The sequence below is a fragment of the Lynx canadensis genome, chromosome E1, assembly GCF_007474595.2.
Source record: "Lynx canadensis isolate LIC74 chromosome E1, mLynCan4.pri.v2, whole genome shotgun sequence".
Taxonomy (NCBI): domain Eukaryota; kingdom Metazoa; phylum Chordata; class Mammalia; order Carnivora; family Felidae; genus Lynx; species Lynx canadensis.
Window position 1 is genome coordinate 2,238,768 of NC_044316.2, and position 21,713 is coordinate 2,260,480.

General features: G+C 62.4%; 5 protein-coding genes across 5 annotated transcripts; all 5 read left to right on the plus strand.

Annotated features, from left to right (window-relative positions):
- Positions 1 to 950: 950 nt before the first annotated feature.
- On the plus strand, positions 951 to 2,167 carry SPEM1 (spermatid maturation 1). The gene is made up of 3 exons (XM_030294731.1): positions 951 to 1,094; positions 1,192 to 1,249; positions 1,455 to 2,167. The coding sequence occupies exons 1-3, from the start codon at positions 951 to 953 to the stop codon at positions 2,165 to 2,167; spliced, it is 915 nt and encodes a 304-aa protein (XP_030150591.1).
- A 1,868-nt stretch (positions 2,168 to 4,035) lies between these two features.
- SPEM2 (SPEM family member 2) lies at positions 4,036 to 5,767 on the plus strand. Its single transcript, XM_030296668.1, has 3 exons — positions 4,036 to 4,173; positions 4,271 to 4,328; positions 4,470 to 5,767. The coding sequence occupies exons 1-3, from the start codon at positions 4,036 to 4,038 to the stop codon at positions 5,765 to 5,767; spliced, it is 1,494 nt and encodes a 497-aa protein (XP_030152528.1).
- Positions 5,768 to 6,525: 758 nt separating this feature from the next.
- On the plus strand, positions 6,526 to 10,058 carry SPEM3 (SPEM family member 3). Its single transcript, XM_030296280.1, is given in 4 exon segments — positions 6,526 to 6,663; positions 6,784 to 6,841; positions 6,942 to 10,018; positions 10,020 to 10,058. Coding segments are annotated over 4 exon segments (3,312 nt in total).
- Positions 10,059 to 12,006: 1,948 nt separating this feature from the next.
- Positions 12,007 to 14,237, plus strand: TMEM102 (transmembrane protein 102). Its single transcript, XM_030296729.1, has 3 exons — positions 12,007 to 12,244; positions 12,560 to 12,792; positions 12,919 to 14,237. Exons 2-3 carry the CDS (start codon positions 12,579 to 12,581, stop codon positions 14,235 to 14,237), a joined length of 1,533 nt encoding a protein of 510 aa, XP_030152589.1. The 5' UTR covers positions 12,007 to 12,244; positions 12,560 to 12,578.
- Positions 14,238 to 16,275: 2,038 nt separating this feature from the next.
- Positions 16,276 to 21,650, plus strand: FGF11 (fibroblast growth factor 11). Its single transcript, XM_030296850.1, has 5 exons — positions 16,276 to 16,468; positions 18,128 to 18,238; positions 18,438 to 18,541; positions 19,320 to 19,518; positions 19,811 to 21,650. Exons 1-5 carry the CDS (start codon positions 16,276 to 16,278, stop codon positions 19,879 to 19,881), a joined length of 678 nt encoding a protein of 225 aa, XP_030152710.1. The 3' UTR covers positions 19,882 to 21,650.
- The last annotated feature ends 63 nt before the right edge of the window (positions 21,651 to 21,713 follow it).

Sequence of the window (21,713 nt, forward strand, 5' to 3'; positions counted from 1 at the left end):
AGCGTCGTCAGGAAGGGTTTGAAGGGACACCAGCAGGAGGAACATCCTCGCCTGCTGGCATTTTGCGGGTTTGTGCCAAACTTGAGTAGGGGGTGGGGTGCCGTCTTCCACACCCGGGTCCAGAACCCCTGGCCTTGGCTCCCCAAAGCCCTTGCCTCCTGACTGTCCCTTCTCCCACCTCCCCCCATGGAGACTTAGTTCTTTTCAATGCCCCCTTCCCTTGCCTGGTCTAGCTCCTCTCCAAACAGCCACGTCCTCTAAATGCTAGGGACCTGGGCCCCGAACCCTGTAGACAGATGCCCCCCCCCAAGCTGGGGCACGGGAGGGGGGCTGGGGGACCCCACGATTCAGCCACGGACTCCAATGCCCAGCCCCTCTCCCCAGAACAACCCCCTGACAATCCCATGTCCCTGCCCCAACCCTTCGCGGCTCTGTACACATTTTTAAACCTGGCAAAAGATGAAGAGAATATTGTAAATATAAAAATTTAACTGTTGTTCGTGCGTGCTCTGATGGGGGTGGGGGCCCGAGGAAACGAGCCGTCGGGCGGCCCCCCTGCCCGCGCCGGGGAGGCAGTCGGAGCCCACAGCCCATCTCGGCTGATGGCTTCGAGGGCTGAGAGAAAGGGGGAGAGGGTGCTGGGGTGAGGCTGCTATGGTGGCAGGGTTGTTTGGGGAGTTCCGTTCGGGGCCCAGGTGTGGGCAGGGGCTGAGGCTGGTGTAGAGGAGGAGCGGGCAGGGGCTGATGGGGGCGGGCAGCAGACAGGCCAGAGGGTCAGCCACGGGCCCAAGACTCTCCCTCTTGGCGCATTGTGAGGGAGAGCCCCGGCATCATTGTGACCCGCTTACCCCCAGGAGCTTCTGGGACGGGCGGGCGGGCGGGCGGGCGGGCAGACGCTGTGGGCACAGTGGGCTGGGGGCCTAGGGGCCCCGGTGGCCCTAGGGACCCCCATGGCCATGGCTGAGCGGCCACGGCCTGGGTGGGCCTCATATCCCAGCTCCAGCACCAACAGCTGTCAGGACCTGGGCAACCCCATCCTGTTGCTGCTGGGTCTCATCATCTGCATTAACATTGGCATCAATATGGTGACGCTGGTCAGGGCGGTTCTGGTGGGAGGGGGTCGGCAGGAGGGCTGGGGGAGGGCCTGGTGGCTGGGGCCTGCCTGGGGTCATTGTGTTCTCCATCGCCTAGCTCTGGCGCAGACTCCGCGCCTTCTTACGTCGGGTGTTCCATGTCGTTTGTGAGAAAGGTAAGCGGAGGCTGCTGGGGGCATAGGAGAGGCAGGACCCAGGGGTCTCCAGGCCTGACCCTGAGCCGGCCCCTTCCCCTCCAGCTCTCCCCTCTCAGACCCCACGGCGGTGCCCCCTCTCCTCCCACCCCGCACCCTGCCCTCCCCATCCCTGGAGGAACCAGCCTCCCCCCCGCCCAGCCTCTCGCCTCCCCTCGATCCACAGAAGCTTCTAAGCCATCCTCACCTGAGAAGCAGACCCAGCCTCCGAAACAGAGCGCCCCTGCGGTCCACCTTCGATGCACCATGGACCCCGTGAAAATGACCGTGACCCCCCCACCCACTCGCCGCCATCGCCACAGGGGCTCCTCGAGGCGCCGGGGGCACCACCCGGTCGCCTGGGCCCCCGACACCGACGACGAGGAGAAGCCCCCACATCGGCACCCAGCAGTCTGCTCCCACAACTGGGATCACTGCGCAGACTGGGAAAGCTTCCAATCCACCCAGGGGCTCTGGGCTCCCCACACCATTCGCTTCCAGCAGACCGTAGAAGGAAAGCCCCTCAAAGGAGAGATGCGGTCGGAGCTGGGCCTGGAGGCCTACGTGTACCCGGTGAACCCCCCACCCCCGAGCCCAAAGGCCCTGAGCCACGACAACTGTGGGGCGGGCGCGGGGGCGGGGGCCCAGGCCGAGCAGGAGCAGGGCGCCCCTGCCCCTCCGGCCCCGCCCCCTGCCCGGGGCCCCGCAATCGTCCCCGACCTCCCCGGGCGCCCCTCCTCGCGCCGCGTATTGTATGACGCCCGAGAAGTGAGGCGGCGCCTCCGGGAGCTGACCCGCGAGGTAGAGGCCCTGTCCCACTGCTACCCGCTGATCTCCAAGTCCAGCAATGCCGAGGGGACGGGCAAGGACTGGGTATACGGTTCCCTGGCAGAGAGGTGACCAGGAGACCAATAAAAGGAAGAGAGGAGGTGGTTTGTGATGGTGTGGGGGGGAGGGGGGTGCCAGGGCCCCCACGGCACCCAAAAGCCCTGGTCGCTAAGACAACGCTCTCCCTGGCAACAGGGCCTAGAGAGCCCTAAGGACCCTCATCCACCTCTTGGCTGCCCTGGGCCCTGCCCGCAGCTCTTTCTTCCTTCCAACGTTCCCACCTGTAGCTCCCCTGTTTCCCTTGGTGCCCAGAGAAGGCCCCCCAAATCCCTCCCTAGATCCTCAGGCAGACCTGCACTAGAGGGGGACCCCATCCCCATGGCCCTAGCCCTCGAGCGGCCTGGCTTCCGCCAGAGGTAGGCTGCAGCCACAGGGCGCGCGGTGTGGTTGCCTCTTAAGCCCTGGTTTCTTGGAGGGTGGCCGGCCGACCGAGAGATCCAGGCCTTCAGAATTTCCCGGCCGGGACCTGAGATTCTCGTACCCCAGAGCAGGCTCAGAGCAGAGGATGAAATCCTGGGGACATTCTCTGTGACTTCGCTCCTCTGATTAGCACCTGCCTGTCACAATGAGGAGAGCGAGGCTCAGAGAGGATAAGGGACTTATTCGCGGTCACACAGACACCAGGGATCAACCTCGCGGCCCCTGAGGCTCCGGGCACTGCTCCCGCGGGTAGATTTCACGGCCACCGAGTCAGCCTGGCCCAGCAGAATCTCCCACCTTCCTCAGCTTGCCGTGTGAACTCATCAGAATATTCCATCCACAGAGAGCAGGGAAACCCAGGCCCTACCCCACTCCTAGACAGTTGGGGTCACAGGCATGCACCCACGTACGCGTGCACAGGCACGACCTTAGGGAAGGGAAGCCACGTGAGGGCAGGTGCCCAGGCGGAAGCAGCTTGGACCTCACCTTCCAGAGAAGGTGGAGTCCTGGAAGGCCCTTTGTGAATGAGCCTGCTTTAAGCTGATTCCCTTCAGTGAGTGTGTCCCTACTAGGCGTTTGGAGGCTGGAGGGGAAACGCCCTGCCCCTCGGCTCTTCCTTTATTTTTGCTGAGTTGTTCCTCAAGCCAACAAAAGACTAGAGGTCCCCGGGGCACCACTTGCACGGACCCCCAGCGACGAACCTGGTTTAAAAGAAGACTCCTTTTGGCACATCGACAATTACATCTGTGCGGTGCTTTGTGTATTTCATGAGTTTTTTTCTTAAGGTGGGAGCCAACAGTGTTTCAACTTGGAGGGATGGGCCAGTGCCAGGGCAGTTGGTTAGGAAGGGGAGAGACCACGGTTGGCGGTGGTCCCTGGCGGAGCGACCCCGGCAAGGCGGTGGTCAGTCTTGCTCTGAAGCGAAGCGGTCGCTGGGTTCAGTGACCACCACGCCTATGGCTGCAGCCACTGGCAGGACAGGGAGAGAAAACTGCAACCCTAGAGGGGACTCTCGCTGTCACCTTAGCTGCTGGCCCCAAGTGGGCGCGGGTGGAGAGTTCCTTCAGGCTACTAAGCTGCCCTAAGGTCTCGAAAGAACAATGCACTGGAGGAAATCCTTTCTGGCTGATTCGGTCCCTATGAAGACTGTCTTGTGCCCACAGCTACCATATTTTGCAAATCCGCAATCAGGTGTTGACTTAAGCAAAGCCCTATGGAGACAGAGAGACAAAGGGAGCTCTGGGGTATCTGGGGACTGGACTCCCATCAGGTCGCAGCCAAGGTCAGAGACGGCCATGTAAAGAGCAAGCCAAGTGGATCAAGGAGCTGCCATGTGCCTCATTGTGACCCAACAGCCTCACCAGCTGGTAGGTGTCCCCAGGTCCTGGCATGAGCACAGTGTGGTCGGGGCGGGTGGGGGGGGGGCGCGGTGGCCCAGGTGGCCCTAGGACCCCCCCACCATGGAAAACCAGCTCTATTATGACAGCCTGGGGTCCTGCAGTCCATACCAAGAAGCTCCCCAGGGTGCCAACGACTTACTGCTCCTGCTGCTGGGTCTCGTCATTCTTGTCAACATTGGGATCAACGTGGTAACTGCGGTCAGTGACGGCATGGCCGTGGGCCACCCCGTCCCCCCCGGGGTGGAGAGGGCTGGGGGCGGGCGTGGTCTTCACTCCTACCCCACCGTACCCCCAGATGTGGCATGGACTCCAGAATGCCTTAGACAAGATGATACATTGGATTCATCTGAAAAGTGAGTATGGCAGCAAGAGAGGTAGGGGACACCCCTCCGCCCGATGCCACCGTCACCACCCTAGAAACCCAGGCCACACTGTTCCCAACCCCGAGCTCTTCTGACATTCACCCTGTCCTCACGGACTCTCGTCGCCCCCAGATGAGATCTTCCAGGCTTCCGAAGGTTCCCCCAAAGACGCCCCGGCCAAGACCCAAGACGTTCACATCCACTGTGCCCTGGACCCTGTAGAAGTGAAGATGGCCCGGCCCACCTGCCATCGCTCTTCCTCCTACCGCTGTCTCCGCAGCCCCCGCTGCAGCTGTCGCCGCCACCGCCGCTGCAGCCACCGCCGTGGCCGGCACCCCGGCCACCACCGCCCCTGCAGCCACCAGTGGGGACTGAGGAACCATAGGCATTTCCCCCCCAACCGCTCCGTCTTCCACAGTCACTGTCACAGCCACAAGATGTCACAGCTGCGGCCAGTGCCCTCCTTTGATGAGGACAACCTCGACTCCTGCCTGGAGGAGGATGACCTATCCTTCCCGCACCCCAAGTACCCACGGCGGGGCTGGGGAGGGCTCTCCCAGCCGGTGGGCCTGCCCTCCAACTTGGGGCCGTGGGGCCGCCAGGGTGGGATCCTGGCCGGCCTGCCACCACCTCCTCTGTACCTGTCACCTGAGCCGCGCCGCATGCCCAAGCGCGTGGAGGCCAAGCCGGAGCTGAGGCTGCAGTCCTACGGGCCCCACTGCCCCCAGTCCCGCATCTGGGGCAATCTGGAGGCTGAGCAGCGGACCCCGTCTCCACCACCCGTCCGCCGGCTGCCCCCCGGCCCCTCCCGGGTCCCCGCGGGACACAGCCCTTACCCCTCAGGGGCCCAGCTACTCCATGACTCCCGGGATCAGTGGCGGCGTGGTCTGGAGGGCTCCGGACCCCCCTGTGCCCTGGTGCCCCGGGGGTCCCGGCCCGAGGCCCGGGAGCCCTGCTCCCCCCAGGCCCACCGGCAGAGCCTCCCTGGCCACGCTCACAGCCAGTCCAACCGCAGCCCCCACCCATCCACGGGGCACTTGGGCTACGGCGCCCGGGACCCCCACGAGGTTCGGCGCCGGACGGGCGAATGCACCGAGGCAACGCCCGCCCGGCACCCTCTGACCACCGCATCCCTCACCGTGCTGGGCGAGACCTCCCACCGACGGGCCCCGGCTCCCGGCTCAGCCCTGCTGCCCCGCTCCTCCCGGCCCCCGCCCGAAGTCCAGGCTCCCGAGCCGCCCCCAGCCCAGCCCACCTTCAGGCCACTCAGCCGGACCCCGGGGGCCAATGGCAGCTACCAGGTATACGACAGCCTGGAGCTGAAGCGGCAGGTCCAGGAGAGCAGAGCGCGGGCCAGCTCCCTGCCGCCCCCCTGCACCTCGGCCTCCAGGCCCGCCCTGCACAGGAGCCGGAACGGGAAACTCCACTGACCGGCGGGGAACACGGGCGGTGGGGGGGGCGTGGAGAGAGGAATAAAGAGCAACAAGGTCCAGGAAGCGCTGTGATGTTCTGTGGCTTGGAATCGCCCCCTCCTCCTGCCAGCCCGGGGCCCTGCTCTTGGCTTCCCGACACGAGAAGCCAGTGTCCCCTTCTCGGCGGCGGCCACGCCCCCCCCCCGCCCCCCGTCCCGTGCCACGCACTAAGGACATCTTGCAGCGGCAGACTCCAAACCACGGGTCCCTGAGCACCTACGCTGGGTCCCTGTCGCCCTGATCCCAAAGCGGGCTCAGAGGCACTGCCCCACGCGAGACCGTGAGGTCAGATTCCAGACCCGTGGGTTCCACGTGTGGGCAGAGCCGGGACCACGGCCCGGCGAAGGGCAGGAAGCATGCCAGGGCTCTGGGGTCCAGCCGGGCCTTCCCCAGGGCTCCGAGGCCAAGGTCTCCCCGGCCTCAGGAGCCGCCAAGGGGATGGAATGTGCGTGTTTGATGGAGCGAGGCAGCGGGCAGTGGGGGACCCAGCCAGGGCCGCGGGGCGGGCACGCCGGCTTCCAGGCCCCACCTGACCGTCTAGGGCTCGGGTGACCTAGTTACCAGGGCACACTGTCCCCGGCCCTCCCTCATTGTGACCCCAGCCGCCCGGCCCCATTGTGACCCAGTCCTTCTCCCCCTCCCCCGCCAGAGGAGCCTGGCTCCTAGCGAGTATGTGGGGGCCAGGGGGCCCAGGCAGTCCTGGGACCCCCCCGGCCATGGGACAGCGAGCCCGCCCCGGAGCGCCGGGGTGCTCTAGCACCCACCCCAGGAAGTGCCAGGACCTCGGAGACTCAATTCTTCTGATTCTGGGCAGCTTCATCTTGCTCAACGTGGGGATCAACGTGGTGACTCTGGTCAGGGCAGGGCTGGGCACCGGGGGCGGGGGGCGGGGCCTCAAAGGGGCCGAGGCGGGAGGGCAGCGGGCCTTCGGGGCTCACCGCGCTTCCGGACTCCCCCCTCCCCGTGTCCCTCAGCTCTGGAGGCATCTGAAGAGCAACCTGCGGCTCCTTTTCCGTCACCTCTTCCCCAAAGGTGAGCGGGCCCCAGCGTGGCCTCAAGGGGATGTGGGCCTGTCCCCCTTTCTCGGGCCCCTCAGGAAGCCGGGCCTCGTCCCATCCCGATTTCCCTGCAGACAAGCAAGCCAGAGGCGTGGGCAACCGTCCCACGTGCGCGTGCCGCTCCGAGGACCCCAAGAACCTGTGCTCGAGAGTCTCTTCCGGCTACCATCGTCGCTTCCTGCCGGGGCGCCCCGACCACCGGGACTCCTGGAGGGTGGACACGAAAGACGAGAAGGCCTCCGGGTGCCGCCGGATGCCGCCTCGGGGTGGACACGCAGGGTGTCCTGTGGACGCGCCAAGGGGACTGTGGAAGGAAGCGGTGATGGGAGCCGGGGAGGCCCCTCAGGTCACAGCCTCAGAGGCCCGGGCGCCCTTCCTCTCCAGGCACGAGACACCTTCCCAGTTCCCCAGGATGAGCAAGGCAGACATGGCTCCCCTCCACTTGCCCGAGAGCGAGACTAAGACCCCAGACTACGACTCGGCCCAGGCCCCGGCCCCGGCCCAGATCTCCCCCCCAGCCCACACCCCTGAGCACAACCCCCTCCAGGCCCAGCCCTCCTCCCCGGCCCTCACTCCTGAGCACCCCGACCCCCAAGCCCAGATCCTCTCCCCAGCCCCTGCCCCCGAGCATGCCTCAGCCCAGGCCCCTCCACATCCCCCAGGCCTCACCCCTGAGCACACCCAGCACACTGCTGCCCAGGCCCATGGCCCTGAGCACCCCTCAGCCCATTCCCTGGGTCACAGTCCCGGGCACACAATAGCCCATGCCCCAGCCTTCCCTCCGGCCCATGCTCGTGTGACCTATACCCCCACCCCTCACACCCTGCTCCCTGCTCCCGCCTCTGCCCCAGTGCCTCCCCCAGCTGCTACCCCAGCCCCTGGCTCAATCTCTGTCCCAACCTCAGCTCTGGTCATGACCCTGACTACCGCTCCTGTCCCTATTCCTATCTCTGTCTCTGCCACCATACCTACCCCCATCCTAACTCCTATTCCCTCTACCCCGACTGCCTTCAGCCAAGGCCTCTCCGCTGGCCAGGTGGTCTACGATGCCCGCAGGGCAAAGCAGAACTTATGCCACGTGTGCCCGCCCCAGAACTCTGGGTATTCCAGAAAGGACTCGGGCACCCTCCCCAGGGCCCAAGAGGGGCAGGGTCTGGGCAGTTCTGGGGCAGCGGAGCAAACACCGAAGCCACATAGTGGGGACAGTGCCAAGCCCTCCGCAGGGTCCATACTGGGTTACCTGGAGTTGGGGAATATGGAATGGAAGATCTCAAATGACGCCAAAGACAAGTTCCTACAGCCCAAGACCTTCCCTTACTGCAGCTTCCACCCTTGCAGCTCTGAGAGGAAACACACAGACTCCCAGACTCCAGTCTACCCCAAGTGCGTGGTCTACTCCAAGGATGCCATACCTTCACAACCTTGCGTTCATTCTCCGACCGGTGGCCAGAGCGTGCTGGGCACTATTCCTCCACCATGCACTCTATCTCTGCCTCTTATGCCTCCCAAATCCTTTGTCCTCCGTCAACTCTCCAACCATCAAAATCCCCCAACCTCCAAGTCTTCTCCATCCACCCCCTCTTCCCAGTTTCCCATCCCTCCCCAGCTCTCCGAGACGTTCCAACCCCCAATCCAACCCCAGGCCCCTGAACTTCACGAGAGTCCGGGCCTCAACCAAAACTCTGACCTCCAAAGGACTCCAAACCTTTCAAGAGACTCAAGAGTTCCTAGGAACCCAGGCCTTGCCCCAAATCCAGGCCCCTACAAGAACCCAGGCTTTGTTCAAGATCTTGGCCTGAACAAGCCCCCAGGCCTTCCCCAAGACCCCTATCTTTACAAGAGTCCAAGCCCTTCCCAAGACTCTGGACTTCCCAAGAATCTAGTCCTTACCCAAGATTCTGGCCCCCAGAAGAATCTAGGTCCTATTCAAGATGAAGGTATCTCTAGGAGCCCATGTCTCACCCAACCTTCTGACCTCCACAAAAACACACCATTTCCCCAAACTTCTGACATTCAGAGGAGCTCAGGCTTTATGCAAAACTCTGGAGTCTGTAGGAATCTAGAACAAAACCAAGAGACTATACTCTGTAAAAGTCAAGATTGCTCCCAAACAACTGGTCTCCATAACAGCCCAGGCCCTTCTCAAGATTCTGGAGGTTATAAGAGCACAGGTGATGCCAACGAGTCGGGAGTCTCTAGGAGTCTAGACCTTCCCCAAGATTCTTGCCCACGTAAGAGCCCATACCTTGCCCAAGACTCTGGAGTCAACAAAAGCCCAGGCTTGGTCCAAAGCTCTGGCCTTCATAAGGGCTCAGGCCTTACCCAAGACTCAGGAGACTACAAGAACCCAGGCCTTCCCCAAGATTCTGGAGTCTACAGAAGCGTAGGCCTTACTCAAGATTCTGATCTCCATAAGAATCCAGGCCTTACACAAGCCACTGAAGTCGAAAGGAGATGTGGCCATATACAAGATGTTGGAATTCACAGGAGCCCAGAACGCACCCAAGACCCTAACTTCCACAAGTACCCAGGAATCAATCAAGATCCTGGCCCCCACAAGGGCCCAGCCCTTACCCAAGACCATGGCCTCCCCAGGACTCAAGGCCTTACTGGGGGATCGGGCCTCTGCAAGGATTCGTGCCTTACCCCAAGTCCCCACCACCACAAGAACCCAGGCCTTGTCCTAGGTACTGACACTGTCCAGGTCTCGGGCCTACCTCAGACCCCAAAGTCAACACAAATGACAAAGTCATTTGTACCCGAGGAGGCTCCTCGGAAGGAGGGTCCAGAGCAGCACCTATCATGGATTTCTGTTCCACTGAGTCAGAACTCCTACTCCTCCAAACCCCAGGTGGTCTACAGTGACCTGCACACCTTCTCAGAGGTACCCGTGCTGATCGAGCTGCAGCCATCCCCCCGGCGGGCAGGCAGCCAAGACTGGGTGTATCGTCCCGTGGGCACCATCCCGTCAGCCTGCCAGAACTATCACCAGAAGTCTATGCCTCCCCGAAACAACTGGAAGCCCTACTGTCCTGGGTCGGGCACCCGGGTAGGGCACGTGGTCTTTGACGCCCGCCAAAGACAGCTGGGCAGGGACAAGTGCGAAGCTCTGTCTCCCAGGCGCGTTCGCCAAGAGGCACCCAGCAACTCACCGGAGACCATCAGGGAGTGGGGACATCAGTGTGTGGTGAGGACCCTGGAAAAAGAGGGGACAAAGGTGCATTGGGAATAAAGAGACGAGAGAAGTGTTCTGTGGCTGATTGAGGACATCCACCCCAGCCCCATTCCCGACGCTGGCCAGCCACGGGGCCTCAGGAAGACTGGTGCTAGCCTTGTCCCTGCTCCTGCATTGCCACGTAGCGAAACCCATTGTCCCCAAGGCCCTCGAGCTGTATTGTCCGATACAGTAGCCACTGGCCACATATGGCGATTAAAACGTAATTTAACAAAAAGTAAACAAACTTCAGGGGCGCCCGGCACAGTAGGTGGGGCGCGTAATTCTTGATCGCGGGCTCATGAGTTCAAGCCCCCCACTTTAAAAAAATGAAAGCAAAGCAAAAACAAAAAGAGTAAAATCCTGTTCCTCAGTCTCAGCATCTACATTTCAAGGGCCCAATAGGCACGGGTGGCTACTATATTGGACGGCACAGATTCAGAACATTTCCATCGTCGCAGAAAATCCTGATGGACGGCAGTGCTTTATTTAGAGTTTAGAGAAACTTTTCCTTTCCCTAGTCGCCCAAACCCACCATCGTCAAAGCTCCCCCAGAACCCGGAGAACTTCGTTGTTTTTAGTGTGACTGAGAGGTCACCCTCTGGGGAGGAGGGAAGATGTAGGGGTACCCTTTGCCTGATCACCCCAAAACTGTGAGATAGAGCCTCGTCCTCAGTTTTCTCAATCAGGTCTCTCGGGTCACAGCCAGATATATGGGAACCTGCCTCCCCAGTTCTGGGCTGTGTTTTGGGGCTCGAGGTGGCCGAGGGAGAAGGGTTCTCTTTGTCAATGACTAGGAACCCCTGATGTCTGGGCTCCCCAAATTGAGCTCTGGATTCTGAGAGGCCCCCTCCACAGGCCACTATAATTTTTCTCGGTGTGTCTGCTTCATTCTCTTGCCATTGACTCAGGCTTATCTCACTTCAGACCCAGGCCCCAGGGTGGGAGGAGAGGGGAGGGCACCTGCTCCAGCCATGGGTCGCTCTGAGCTGTGAGCCTGTCCCTGGTTTCCTGTGGCTCTGTCTTCTCGTTCTGGCTCCTAGTCTCATCCCCGACTTAAGCTGTGCCTCTGATAGCCGTGGTAACTGAAAGCCATTTCTTCTCTTGACAATTTCCCCTTGCCCTGCCCCAGCCCAGCTGGGATTTTCCTCTGGACTTGATTTTTTGGTCCTGATAACTCTTCCATGTACATACACGAGCTGGCAGATGCCAAAGTGGTTTGTTTGTTTTTTTTCCCTGCCCTCACTCGTGTCTGAGGTGGGCATCATTAATATGCAGGTCCCTTCCCTGAGCCAGATGTGTATTCCTGGGTCACCTCCTGTGTGTTCTTGCTTACCCCTGACTCCAAAGAGATGCCTCCCCACCCAGCTGCGAGCCGCTTTCCGACACCCCTCTGGCTCAGCTCTATCATGGGCAACCTTCGTAGGCTGCAGTGTCTTCTCTAAAATGCAGTTATGGGGGGCACCTGGGTAGCTCAGTCGGCTAAGCACGCCAATCCACTCAGGTCACGATCTCGAGGTTTGTGAGTTCCGGTCCCATATTGAGGGGTCTTCACCGACAATGCTTGGGATTCTCTCTCTCTCAAAATAAACTTAAAAAATAAAATAAAATGCAGTTAGGATCGCATGGACGAACCCTCCTAGGTCTAAGCGATTAGGGCTCCTCCACTCACACAAGGGATGCGGAGACCCCTATTTCTCCCCGGGCTCTGGGGTGTGTCCCCCACTATTATCTGCTGTTCAGATCCATCCTCTGTCCCAACCCCACGGGATCTTTTTGTGCCTGGCTGACCTGGGCTCGAAAGTCACGAACAGTTGATCTCCATAGAAACTACAACTTCCATCAGGCACTACTTCAGCGGAACAGGAAAGGATGTGGGGGCGTGGCCCCAACGCCCTGGTAGCTCGGAAGACAAACTACAACCCCCAGGACAGCGCGAGATCTCAGCACAGGGAAGAGTGACTGAGCTCTGGCTGGAGGCGAGGCCGGCCCGGAACCACCAGGCCGGCCGCCAGAAGGGGGCGTGGTCGCAATGGGGGGCGTGGCCCTAGGAGCTACAGGAAGAAGACACCTGTTGAACCTTTCCATCCGTTCCCTTCCCAGCCCTTGCAGCTGCCCCTGAGAGGGAAGCCGCAGGCCACAGCCTCTTCCCTTCCCGAATAGGTGAGTGGAGGTAGACAAGGGGCGGCGGCGGAGACTATTTCATCCCGCAGGAGGGGCCTAACGGCGACTTTTTACCTGCTGAGTCAGGTGAGCCGCTCCACGGGGGCGGGGACCAGCGTGTGAGAAAAGGGCAACGCCGGAGGAGGTATTTACTGGTTCGTTTTCGAGACTCAATTTAGAGCCCTCCATCTGCAGACCCATTGACGAACTGTGCTTGGGCTCGCTCCGCCTGGGGAAGCGAGAAGAACGCGGGCGACTTTTTGGCAGCAAAGGAACGGCCCGTCTAAGCTTCCTCCCGTCCGTGTTTTCCCCTAGCCCCAAACGATTGAGCTGCATGGCTTCCGCGGTCTGGGGGAGTGCGCCCTGGTGGGGCCCGCCGCCCCCAGCCCCCGCCCGGCCGCTCACGGACATCGACTTTTGCTCTGGGGCGCAGCTGCAGGAACTAACCCAGCTGATCCAGGAGCTGGGTGTGCAGGAAAGCTGGAGTGACGCGCCCAAGCCGGGGCCAGACCTCCTCCGGGCCAAGGACTTTGTCTTCTCTTTGCTGGGTAAGTAACTCTCCCTGCCTTCGGGTGCTCGCAGCTCTCAGTCCCGCCCCGTCCAGTCCCACCCCGCCCCGCCCCGGCCCCGCCCGGCTTTGGGTCGTGCCCTCCCGATCCTGTCTTTTCTTGTAGGTCTTATTCACCGCCGGGACCCCCGCTTTCCTCCCCAAGCGGAGCTCTTGCTGCTTCGTGGCGGGATTCGCGAGGGCTCCCTGGATCTGGGACCTGCACCCTTAGGTCCCTACGTCCGGGGACCTCATTACGACGCCGGCTTTACACTCCTAGTGCCCGTGTTTTCGCTAGACGGCACCGGGCAGGAGCTGCGACTGGACGTGGACTCCTCTTACGCGTGGCTGTGCCTCCCAGAGCGCATACGCGGAACCTCGGTCCGGGAGGCATGGCAGGATTGCCTAGGACCTCCAGTCCCAGGAGGACGTGATTCCACCCACCGAACCGAAAGTGAAGGAAGTCCCAAGAGCCAGCAAAGCTCCGTGGACCAGCCGCACGGTTCTGTCACTGAGGCTGATCCAAACGAGGCTTTGGAAAAATCACCTCCTAACGTTTCGGGGCAAGAGCCGCCTGGGCAAGGCATCATGGATCTTGGCTTTCCCACCCCGCTGGAAAACCTGAATGGTGACGTCACGAAAGCAGCCGTCGTTAGCCCAGGCCTGCAGCAGACGGAGGGGTGGGAGGCATGGCCCACACTTTGCCCCGCCCAGGTGGCCGCGTGGTTCTTTGCCTCACTGGCCGCCGTCGCCGAGTCCCTGTGCCCGGTCCCGGGTGCCCCGCGCTTGGTCCACGCAGCCCGCCACGCGGGGTTCACCACCGTCCTCCTGGCTACGCCGGAGCCCCCGCGCCACCTCCTGCTCTTCGACCTGATTCCCGTGGTGTCGGTGGCCGGCTGGCCCGAGGGCGCTCGGAGCCACTCGTGGGCCGGCCCGCTGGCCTCCGAGTCGTCATCCTTCTACCTGGTGCCCGGCGGCCACAGCGAGCAGCCAGGCGCCTCCGGCTGGCAGCTCTGCTTCGCCCGCCAGGAGCTGGCGCTCAAGGCGCGCATACCCGCTCCGCTGCTGCAAGCGCACGCGGCGGCCCAGGCGCTGCTGCGCCCGCTGGTGGCCGGGACCCGGGCCGCGGCGCCCTACCTCCTGCGGACGTTGCTCTACTGGGCGTGCGAGCGGCTGCCCGCGCTCTATCTCGCGCGGCCGGAGAACGCGGGCGCCTGCTGCCTCGGGCTGCTGGATGAGCTGGGCCGTGTGCTCGAGGCCGGGACGCTGCCCCACTATTTCCTGAGCGGCCGAAAGCTCCGTGCGGGGGATGGCGCCGCTGGGCTGCTCGGGGCGTTGGCCGGCCTCCGCGGGGACCCTGCCCGCGCCCTGCGCGCCGCGGTGGAGGAGGCCAAGGCTGCGCGCAAGGGGGGCGGCTTAGCTGGCGTGGGAGGCGGGGCCCATTAAAGACGCTGCTCCTACCCGCGTGGAAAGTGCTTCTGTTGGCAGGCGGGGTGTGGTGGGGGGCCGCCGGCCCCTCGCCTGCAAGGCAGGCTGAGCGTCCTGGGCCCGAAGATCAGTCTAGAAGGCTTCCTCGCGGGTCGTTCCCCACCCTCCTGCCCCGTCCCCGGCCCCTGACCTGTGGTCGTCCCACTTCTGGCCTGTCTGCTCCTCAGATCTGTGGCCAGCACCCCTCCCCGCCCGGTGCTTCCTCAGGCAACCATCTTCCCCAATTCTTACGGTCTTTTCTCTCAGGAGTCAATAGGGAAGGGGGAGGGGGGCATATTGCTGACAAAACGCAGAAAGAAGGCACGGAGACCAGGGACTGACCAATCTGGCTCACACAAAATCGGAGATTATGAAGGCCGGATTCGGCCCCAGGCTAGACCTCACCACCACCTCTACCTACTCTCCCCCACTTTCCCCCTTCAGTTCTGCCCTCCCATCCGGGGCAGTAGGGTCCCCTTCTCCATTCTCCCAGCGTCCGCCATTCCATCCATCTTAAGCCCATCCTCTCCTCCCATCCAGGGATCCGCTCAGTGGAGTCGCCTCCTTGCCCCTCCTCCTCTGAACCCCAAGACGTGCGGCCTTGCCTCGGCTCCGCCTGCCTCTGAGACCGTCCCCACTCCCTGCCTCCGAGGAACCCCGGGGTTCCTCCCGCCCGGCTTCACCCCCCCCCCCTCCTCCCCGGCGTCTCCGCCCCCTGCCCCGCCCCCGGGCCGGCTCTCGGAGGAGGGGGAGCCGCTGTCGCCGCCGCTGCCTCAGCTCCCCACTGCCGCTGCCGCCGCCGCCGCCGCCGCCGCTCTGCTGGGGCCAGCCGCCAGGCCCGGGGCTCTGACTCCGCCGGACCAGGGCGCTCTGCGGAGACACCCTCCCTCCTTCCTGGGGGTCCGGGGCGCCTAGCCCGGCGTGGAGGGAGGCTCCGCTCGCGAGGGACAGGGAGGGAGGAGCCAGGAACCGGAGCCAGAGCCACCCGTCGCCGGATCAACAAGACAGGACAGGTTGAGGGGCGTCGGGGAAGGAAGAGGGTGCTATAGGCTGTCCCGGGGAAGCCCTGTCGCAGAAAGCTCTGACGCGCCCTGACTTGTAGGGAGCCTGTTCACATTCGGGGACTGGTGATAACGTGGGTGCACGCCTCTCGGGGGGCTGGTTGGATTGGAGGGCGTGGGATCTAAACAAGCACCAGCTGTCCCTGAGGAAATTAAGGGGCAACCCGGGGGGGGGGGGCGGCGGGAAACAACGGATGCTCCTTGTCGCGAGGTGACAGAGGCCCTCCAGACAACCACCTACCTGGTGAACCCACTAGGAAGGGTGGATTTGGAGGTGACTTCGAAAGGAGTGGGGGGTAACAAGGTGAGGAAGGGGGTTCAGCAGCTGGGAACCATGTGAAAAAAAGGTATTGCCCAGAGACAGGGTCGGGGAACCCCTAGTCGCTGAGCGGGGGACAGCCTGGGCTTTCCCAGACATAGTTTTGGGGGACTTCAGGGGAAAAAAGTGGGGGACCCACTTAGAAGGTGGCAAAGACACCAAGGTTGGGTTCCTCCCTGACATTGGCAGTGCCCCAGTAGGGATGAGTCAAAGCTAAGGACCCACACCCTTTAGATTACAAGGGTGGGTTTGGCAGGAGTGCAGGTCCCCAAAATAGGGTGGAGTGGTGCTTGGGGGTATTGCAACCACATCTTGGAAATTTTGAGGGTCTTGACTTTGGGATAAGGGAAGAGGGGACAGGGACACCGGAGAACAGGGAAAGGGGGTAGTTTTCAGTAGGGGGCAAAAGTCGAGGGTGGGGTCAACAGAGATACATAGGCTGCTGGGTCCAGTGGGGCTAGCACGGGGCCCAAGGGTGGGAGCTGGCGGCCGAGGGGCGGCGGGGGGCAGGGGCCCTGGGGCTTCCCCTCAGCTCCAGTGGGTGGGGCGGTGAGTTGGGACCCCAGCGTCAAGAGCATGCCCCGGTGAGCGCGCTGGGGGCGCCTGCCGGTTTGGGGGTGTCTCCTCCCGGGGCGCCATGGCGGCGCTGGCCAGTAGCCTGATCCGGCAGAAGCGGGAGGTCCGCGAGCCCGGGGGCAGCCGGCCGGTGTCGGCGCAGCGGCGCGTGTGTCCCCGCGGCACCAAGTCCCTTTGCCAGAAGCAGCTCGTCATCCTTCTGTCCAAGGTGCGACTGTGCGGGGGGCGGCCCGCGCGGCCGGACCGCGGCCCTGGTGAGTGGCTGGAGCGGGGTCTCCGGGTCTGGGAGGTTGAGGCCAGGGACGCCGAAGGATGGGGCCCGACTGAGGGGGACTCCCCGAAAGTGAGAGGTGGGGTGGGCCAGGACGACACAGCTCCTGCCAGATCGTGCCTCAGTTTCCCTTCTCTTTTGCCCATACCCCCGAGTCTCCTTGCTGTCGAGGGCAAGGGGAAGGCTTGAGGGGCTGGGGCTGGCGCTCCGATGCCTCGCGGCTCCGGCTCGGCCCCCCACTCCTCCCCCCCCCCCCCAACACAGGAGTCCCCACCCCCACCGTCCGCCGCCTACGTGCCGGCTCTCGCGATTCTTTCAATCCCGAGCGCAGGGGCCTGGGGGTTCCGGACGCCTGGGTCACCCCGAGGGTTTCTGCAGCTCTGGCAGCCCCGCCCCCGCCCCGGTCCTCCCGCCCCTCCACGCCTTGGCTCGGTTCCCGCTGGCCGAGCCTGCCTGGCGCGGCGCCAATCTCCCCAGCTCTCCCCCGGGTGTCCTTGCAGCTACCTCGCCAGCCCGCCCCTCTGTGCGCCCGCCTCTGTGACCTGCGCTTCGAGAGGGGAGCCGGCCACCCCCCCCATCACCCCCTCCGCGACTCCGAAGGGGGCTCCCACACGATCGGGGGAGCCTCCGGCGCGAGCAGCTCCGACCCAGTACCGGGCTGGAGACCCGCTGGGAGACTGGGGGGTCGTACCACCTACAAGGGGGTACAGGGAAGTCGGCCGAGCGCAAGCGACGGGGGAAGGAGAGTTGGGAGGGTTAGCGCGTGGTCCCCGTCCAGGCGCGGCTGGCAGGAGGCCCTCTGGCCCCGCTCCCGCCGGCTCCCAGCTCCCCCAGGGGCAGCCCCCTCGTGCCCTCCTCCCCCCGCCGCCGGCCCTCCGCTTGGTACGGTCCGCAGCCCACCCTCTGAGTGGGACCCGGCCCCCACGTGACTCAGCCTGCCTCGCCGGCTCCCGGGCCCCCTTCTCCGGTTTCCTCGCTTTGGTACCGCACGTCCCCCACCTCAGGCGGGTTACCTGGCTGAAAGGGAGAGGCTGAGCCTCGGGGAGGGCTGGCCCCCCCGCGAGCCAGCAGACTGACAGACAGACAGACAGACAGATGGGTCAGTGTCAGACAGGCCGGCACTGGGCCAAGGCAAGGCCCGCGCCAAGCGAGCGGCAGCCGCAGCAGCAGGTGCTGAGTCAGCGTCAGCCCCAGCCCCACCCCCACTCCCGAGGGGGCGCCCCTACCCCGTGGTCACCTGGCCGCCCCCCACGGCCGCGAGCACACTGCCCCTTCGGCGGTCCAGCCTGGTGCCCTCCGCCCTCTGCTTTTGGATGGATCTCCCCTTCCTTTTCCAACTCTTCTCCCCTCCCCCACTGGTGGTTGAGCTGTAGGGTAGGAATTAAGCCATTTAAATAAATTTCAATAAATTAAACAGAAAGCTGGGGGTTAGAGGAAGCAGAAGGGCCCCACCCCCCCCCAGCTTCCTCCCGAGTCCAAGAGAGGTGGCTGAGAGCGTGCTTAGAGGGGCTGAGGGCTGGGGCCCTGGGACCTGCGTCCTCCCCTCCAGTCTCCCCTGGTTCTCTCCTCTGATCCCGCCAAGTGTAGGGATGTTTCTGGGAACAGAGATGTCATTTTCAAAGATGAATGTCTCTCTCTCCAGAGCCTCAGCTCAAAGGCATCGTCACCAAATTGTTCTGCCGCCAGGGTTTCTACCTCCAGGCGAATCCTGACGGGACCATCCAGGGCACCCCAGAAGACACCAGCTCTTTCAGTGAGAGAGGAAGCCAGCTGCTGGGTGGGAGGGGAGGGGAGAGCGGGGCTAGGAGGTGGCCATCCTGTGCCTGCTTCAAGCGCTGTCATTCTCCGTCTGGCTCTTTGACACCCCCCCCCCACCACCACCAAGGGAAGCAGGGGAGCCAGGATGGGGGTCTGAGGCTCGGGACACTGATGCCCCCTCTCTCCACCCCCAGCCCACTTCAACCTGATCCCCGTGGGGCTCCGTGTGGTCACCATCCAGAGTGCCAAGCTGGGTCACTACATGGCCATGAACGCCGAGGGGCTGCTCTACAGCTCGGTGAGACACTGAGGCCGAGTGGCCAGGGGATCGCCGCCCCTGCCAGGGCTCCCCAGCTACAGCCTTAACTACCGCTAGGACTCCCTCTCCCGCCAGCTCTTGCTGATGTGCTGTTATTGCCCACCGCAGAGCACCTCCGCTAGGGTCCCTCCCATCCCTGCTGCCCGCGTAGCCCCCCAAGAACCACCAGGCTCTTTGGCCAACTCTTCCGGCCTTTTGGAACTCCTGCACATCCTACTCCCTCCAGATTTCATGGTTACTGAACTTCGCCAGACTCAGCCCGGAGAGGGGCTGGCAAGAGAGGCTGGAAGGAGAGTAGAGAGCAGGTATCTTATTCCAGGCCCCACCCCCACCTCCTGGGGGGGGGGTGCTGACCAGATGCTCCCTCGTTCCCCTTTTCTCCTAGTTTCTACACGGAGTAAGAAGTTGGCCCTCCAGCCCAAAACGCAGGGGTTGTATCCTGACTGGTTCTTTTTTTTTTTTTTTTTTAAGTTTATTTATTTTAGAGAGAGAGAGCAGGGGAGGGGCAGAGAGAGAGAGAGAGAGAGGGAGACGCAGAATCCAAAGCAGGCTCCAGGCTCCGAGCTGTCTGCACAGAGCCCGACGCAGGGCTCGAAATCTTGAGCTGTGAGATCATGACCTGAGCCGAAGCGGGACGCTCAACCGACAGAGCCACCCAGGCGCCCCCTGGCTGCTTCTTCTCGGGGCTCCCTTCTGTCCAGTGATCAGTCTTTTCGTCTCTGTCTCTGTGTGCCTTTCTGGCTCTTTGTCTTGTCAGCCGCATTTCACAGCTGAGTGTCGCTTTAAGGAATGCGTCTTCGAGAATTACTACGTCCTGTACGCCTCTGCTCTCTATCGCCAGCGCCGCTCTGGCCGGGCCTGGTACCTGGGCCTGGACAAGGAGGGCCGAGTCATGAAGGGAAATCGGGTCAAGAAGACCAAGGCAGCGGCCCACTTTGTGCCCAAGCTCCTGGAAGGTGAGTATGGATGGACTCAAGGAAAGGACGTCGGGGGGAGGGTGCTGGCGTCGATGTGAACATTGAGTGACACACAGCTAAGGTACTACGGGTGTTAAAGAGGACACCTGTTATGAGGGGTCAAACCAGGAAGGCTCTGGCCCCTGGTCCCCGGGACTTTGGGGAGCCCTTCTCCTGGGGGTTGGGATTCCCAGAGGATGGGTGTAGGGGATGGGAGCCCTTTCAAAGCGGATTCTTCCCACGTCTCTCCGTGCCTAATTCTCCTTCCTGCTCCTCTCTCTCCCCTTCACAGTGGCCATGTACCGGGAGCCTTCTCTCCACAGTGTCCCTGAGACCTCCCCTTCCAGTCCCCCTGCCCCCTGAAATGTAGTCCGTGGACTGGAGGCTCCTGGCACTTGCACGGAGCCAGCCACAGCCACAGCCTGTCTCCCAGCCCTGCTCCCAGCCCCGCCCCCACCCATGCCGCCACACTCACGCCCTGAGCAGCCAGGTCCCACCCGGTGCTCGATCCTGAGGGAGCCAAGGGGCTGGTCGTGACTCCCCAGGCTTCCCTGCTCCTCGGGCCTGGGAGTTCAGAGAGGGGGAGGCTGACAGTGGTCCTGGCCGATCCCTTCTTTCCTTCCGCACCCACAGCCCCGCAAAGCCTTTTCCCAAGAAGGCGCCCGGGTTCCCAAAATGACAGAACCAGGACATAAATATTCCCCACCCCGGGGCTCAGCCAGTTCCTGGAGCCCTGTGCCCTTTTCATTGCCACTGAACCATAGATTTATAGGTCTACTGGAGCTCAGGATCAGTTTCCTTTTTTCCCTCCTCCGCCTTCTGCCTTGTTCAGGACAGGTTCTGGAACACCAGGCACCCTAGCCAGGGCCCTTTTTGCACTCAGGCTCTGGGCTGGAATGCTGGCATGCTGCCAGGCTCTGTTCTGGATCCATCAGGCTTCTGTCCTTGACCCAGATGGACCCCCTGGTTTCCAGGTAGAGAGGGGCTGGGTATGAGCCCCGTCCGGCTGCTGGCCTTGGCCTGAACTAGGACCGGTCCCGGAACACCACAGTTTTAACTTTCTTATCCCAAAGACACCCACTGCTAGAGCGTGGTGTTCTAGACACATATGGAGCCATACTTCCTCCTGAATCTCGGCTCTAGGACGTAGACCAGGACTCAGCCCTTTCCTCCAGGATGGAAACGAGGCCTGAATAGCCATATTAATGCTCATATAGAGGAAGCTCTAGACCCATCCTCCTACCTTCTCTAGTAATGCGTTTCTTGGTGAATCAAGAAACACTTCTTGTTTTTCCTAGGTTTTCTAAAAATCTGATTCTTCCTATAGAATGCTAACCTTATTTATACATGCAGTTTCTAGCTCCTGCAACTCAGCTGGGGTCCCGCCGGGGAAACAGAGTCTGAGGAAGGGCAGAGGAGTTTGGGCAGGAATCCTTGGCTCACAGTAGGGAGTTGGGATGGGCAGGGGGCCACAACCATGGCATGTTTCGGCTGTGCTTGGGTTGGGGGGGGGGGGACATGAACACTTAGCTACCTCAGCAGGAATTCCTCCCAGGTCCCCTTTAAAGCTGAGGTCTTTAGGGTAATGAGTCTAGAATAAAAAGGATAAGAGGAGGGACACAACCTTGATCCCCCAGTGCAGAGACCCCAGTTCAGCAATAAGTTCCACCCCACTCCCCTACAAATCAGGCCAAGGAGGGCGAGAGCCTCTCGGGGCTCTAGACCTCATATACCCCCCAGAGCTTCTAACTGACTAGAACTTGCTTCACTTACAGCTTATAACCTCAGCTAAGTTTTAGGTACCCAAAAAGGGCCTGACTAGATTTTCCCAAAAAAGCGTGGAGAGCTTGGGGCAGGCCTGGAAAAGACCAGGAAGCCACCAGTGACTAGGAGGGACACTCTGAGTAGCCTCAGACCTGGGCAGGGTAGAGGAGAGGGCCCTAAAGGGAGGGGCTGGGGCTCAGAGGCTGGTCACTTTTCCTCAGGCTCTATTTCTGGCTTGTTGCAAGAGGGGCGCATATTCCCCTCACCCACACAGACCCCGCTCAGGCTCCACCCGTCTCCTGGCTCTGCTCCCAGGGGACAGGGTCTCCACTCCATGCTTTCTCAATTAAAGACGATTTGTACAACGATTTACACGTTGTCTGTCATCTGTGGGTGGCGGGCATTGGCAGTTGCTTGGGGCGGGACCAAGT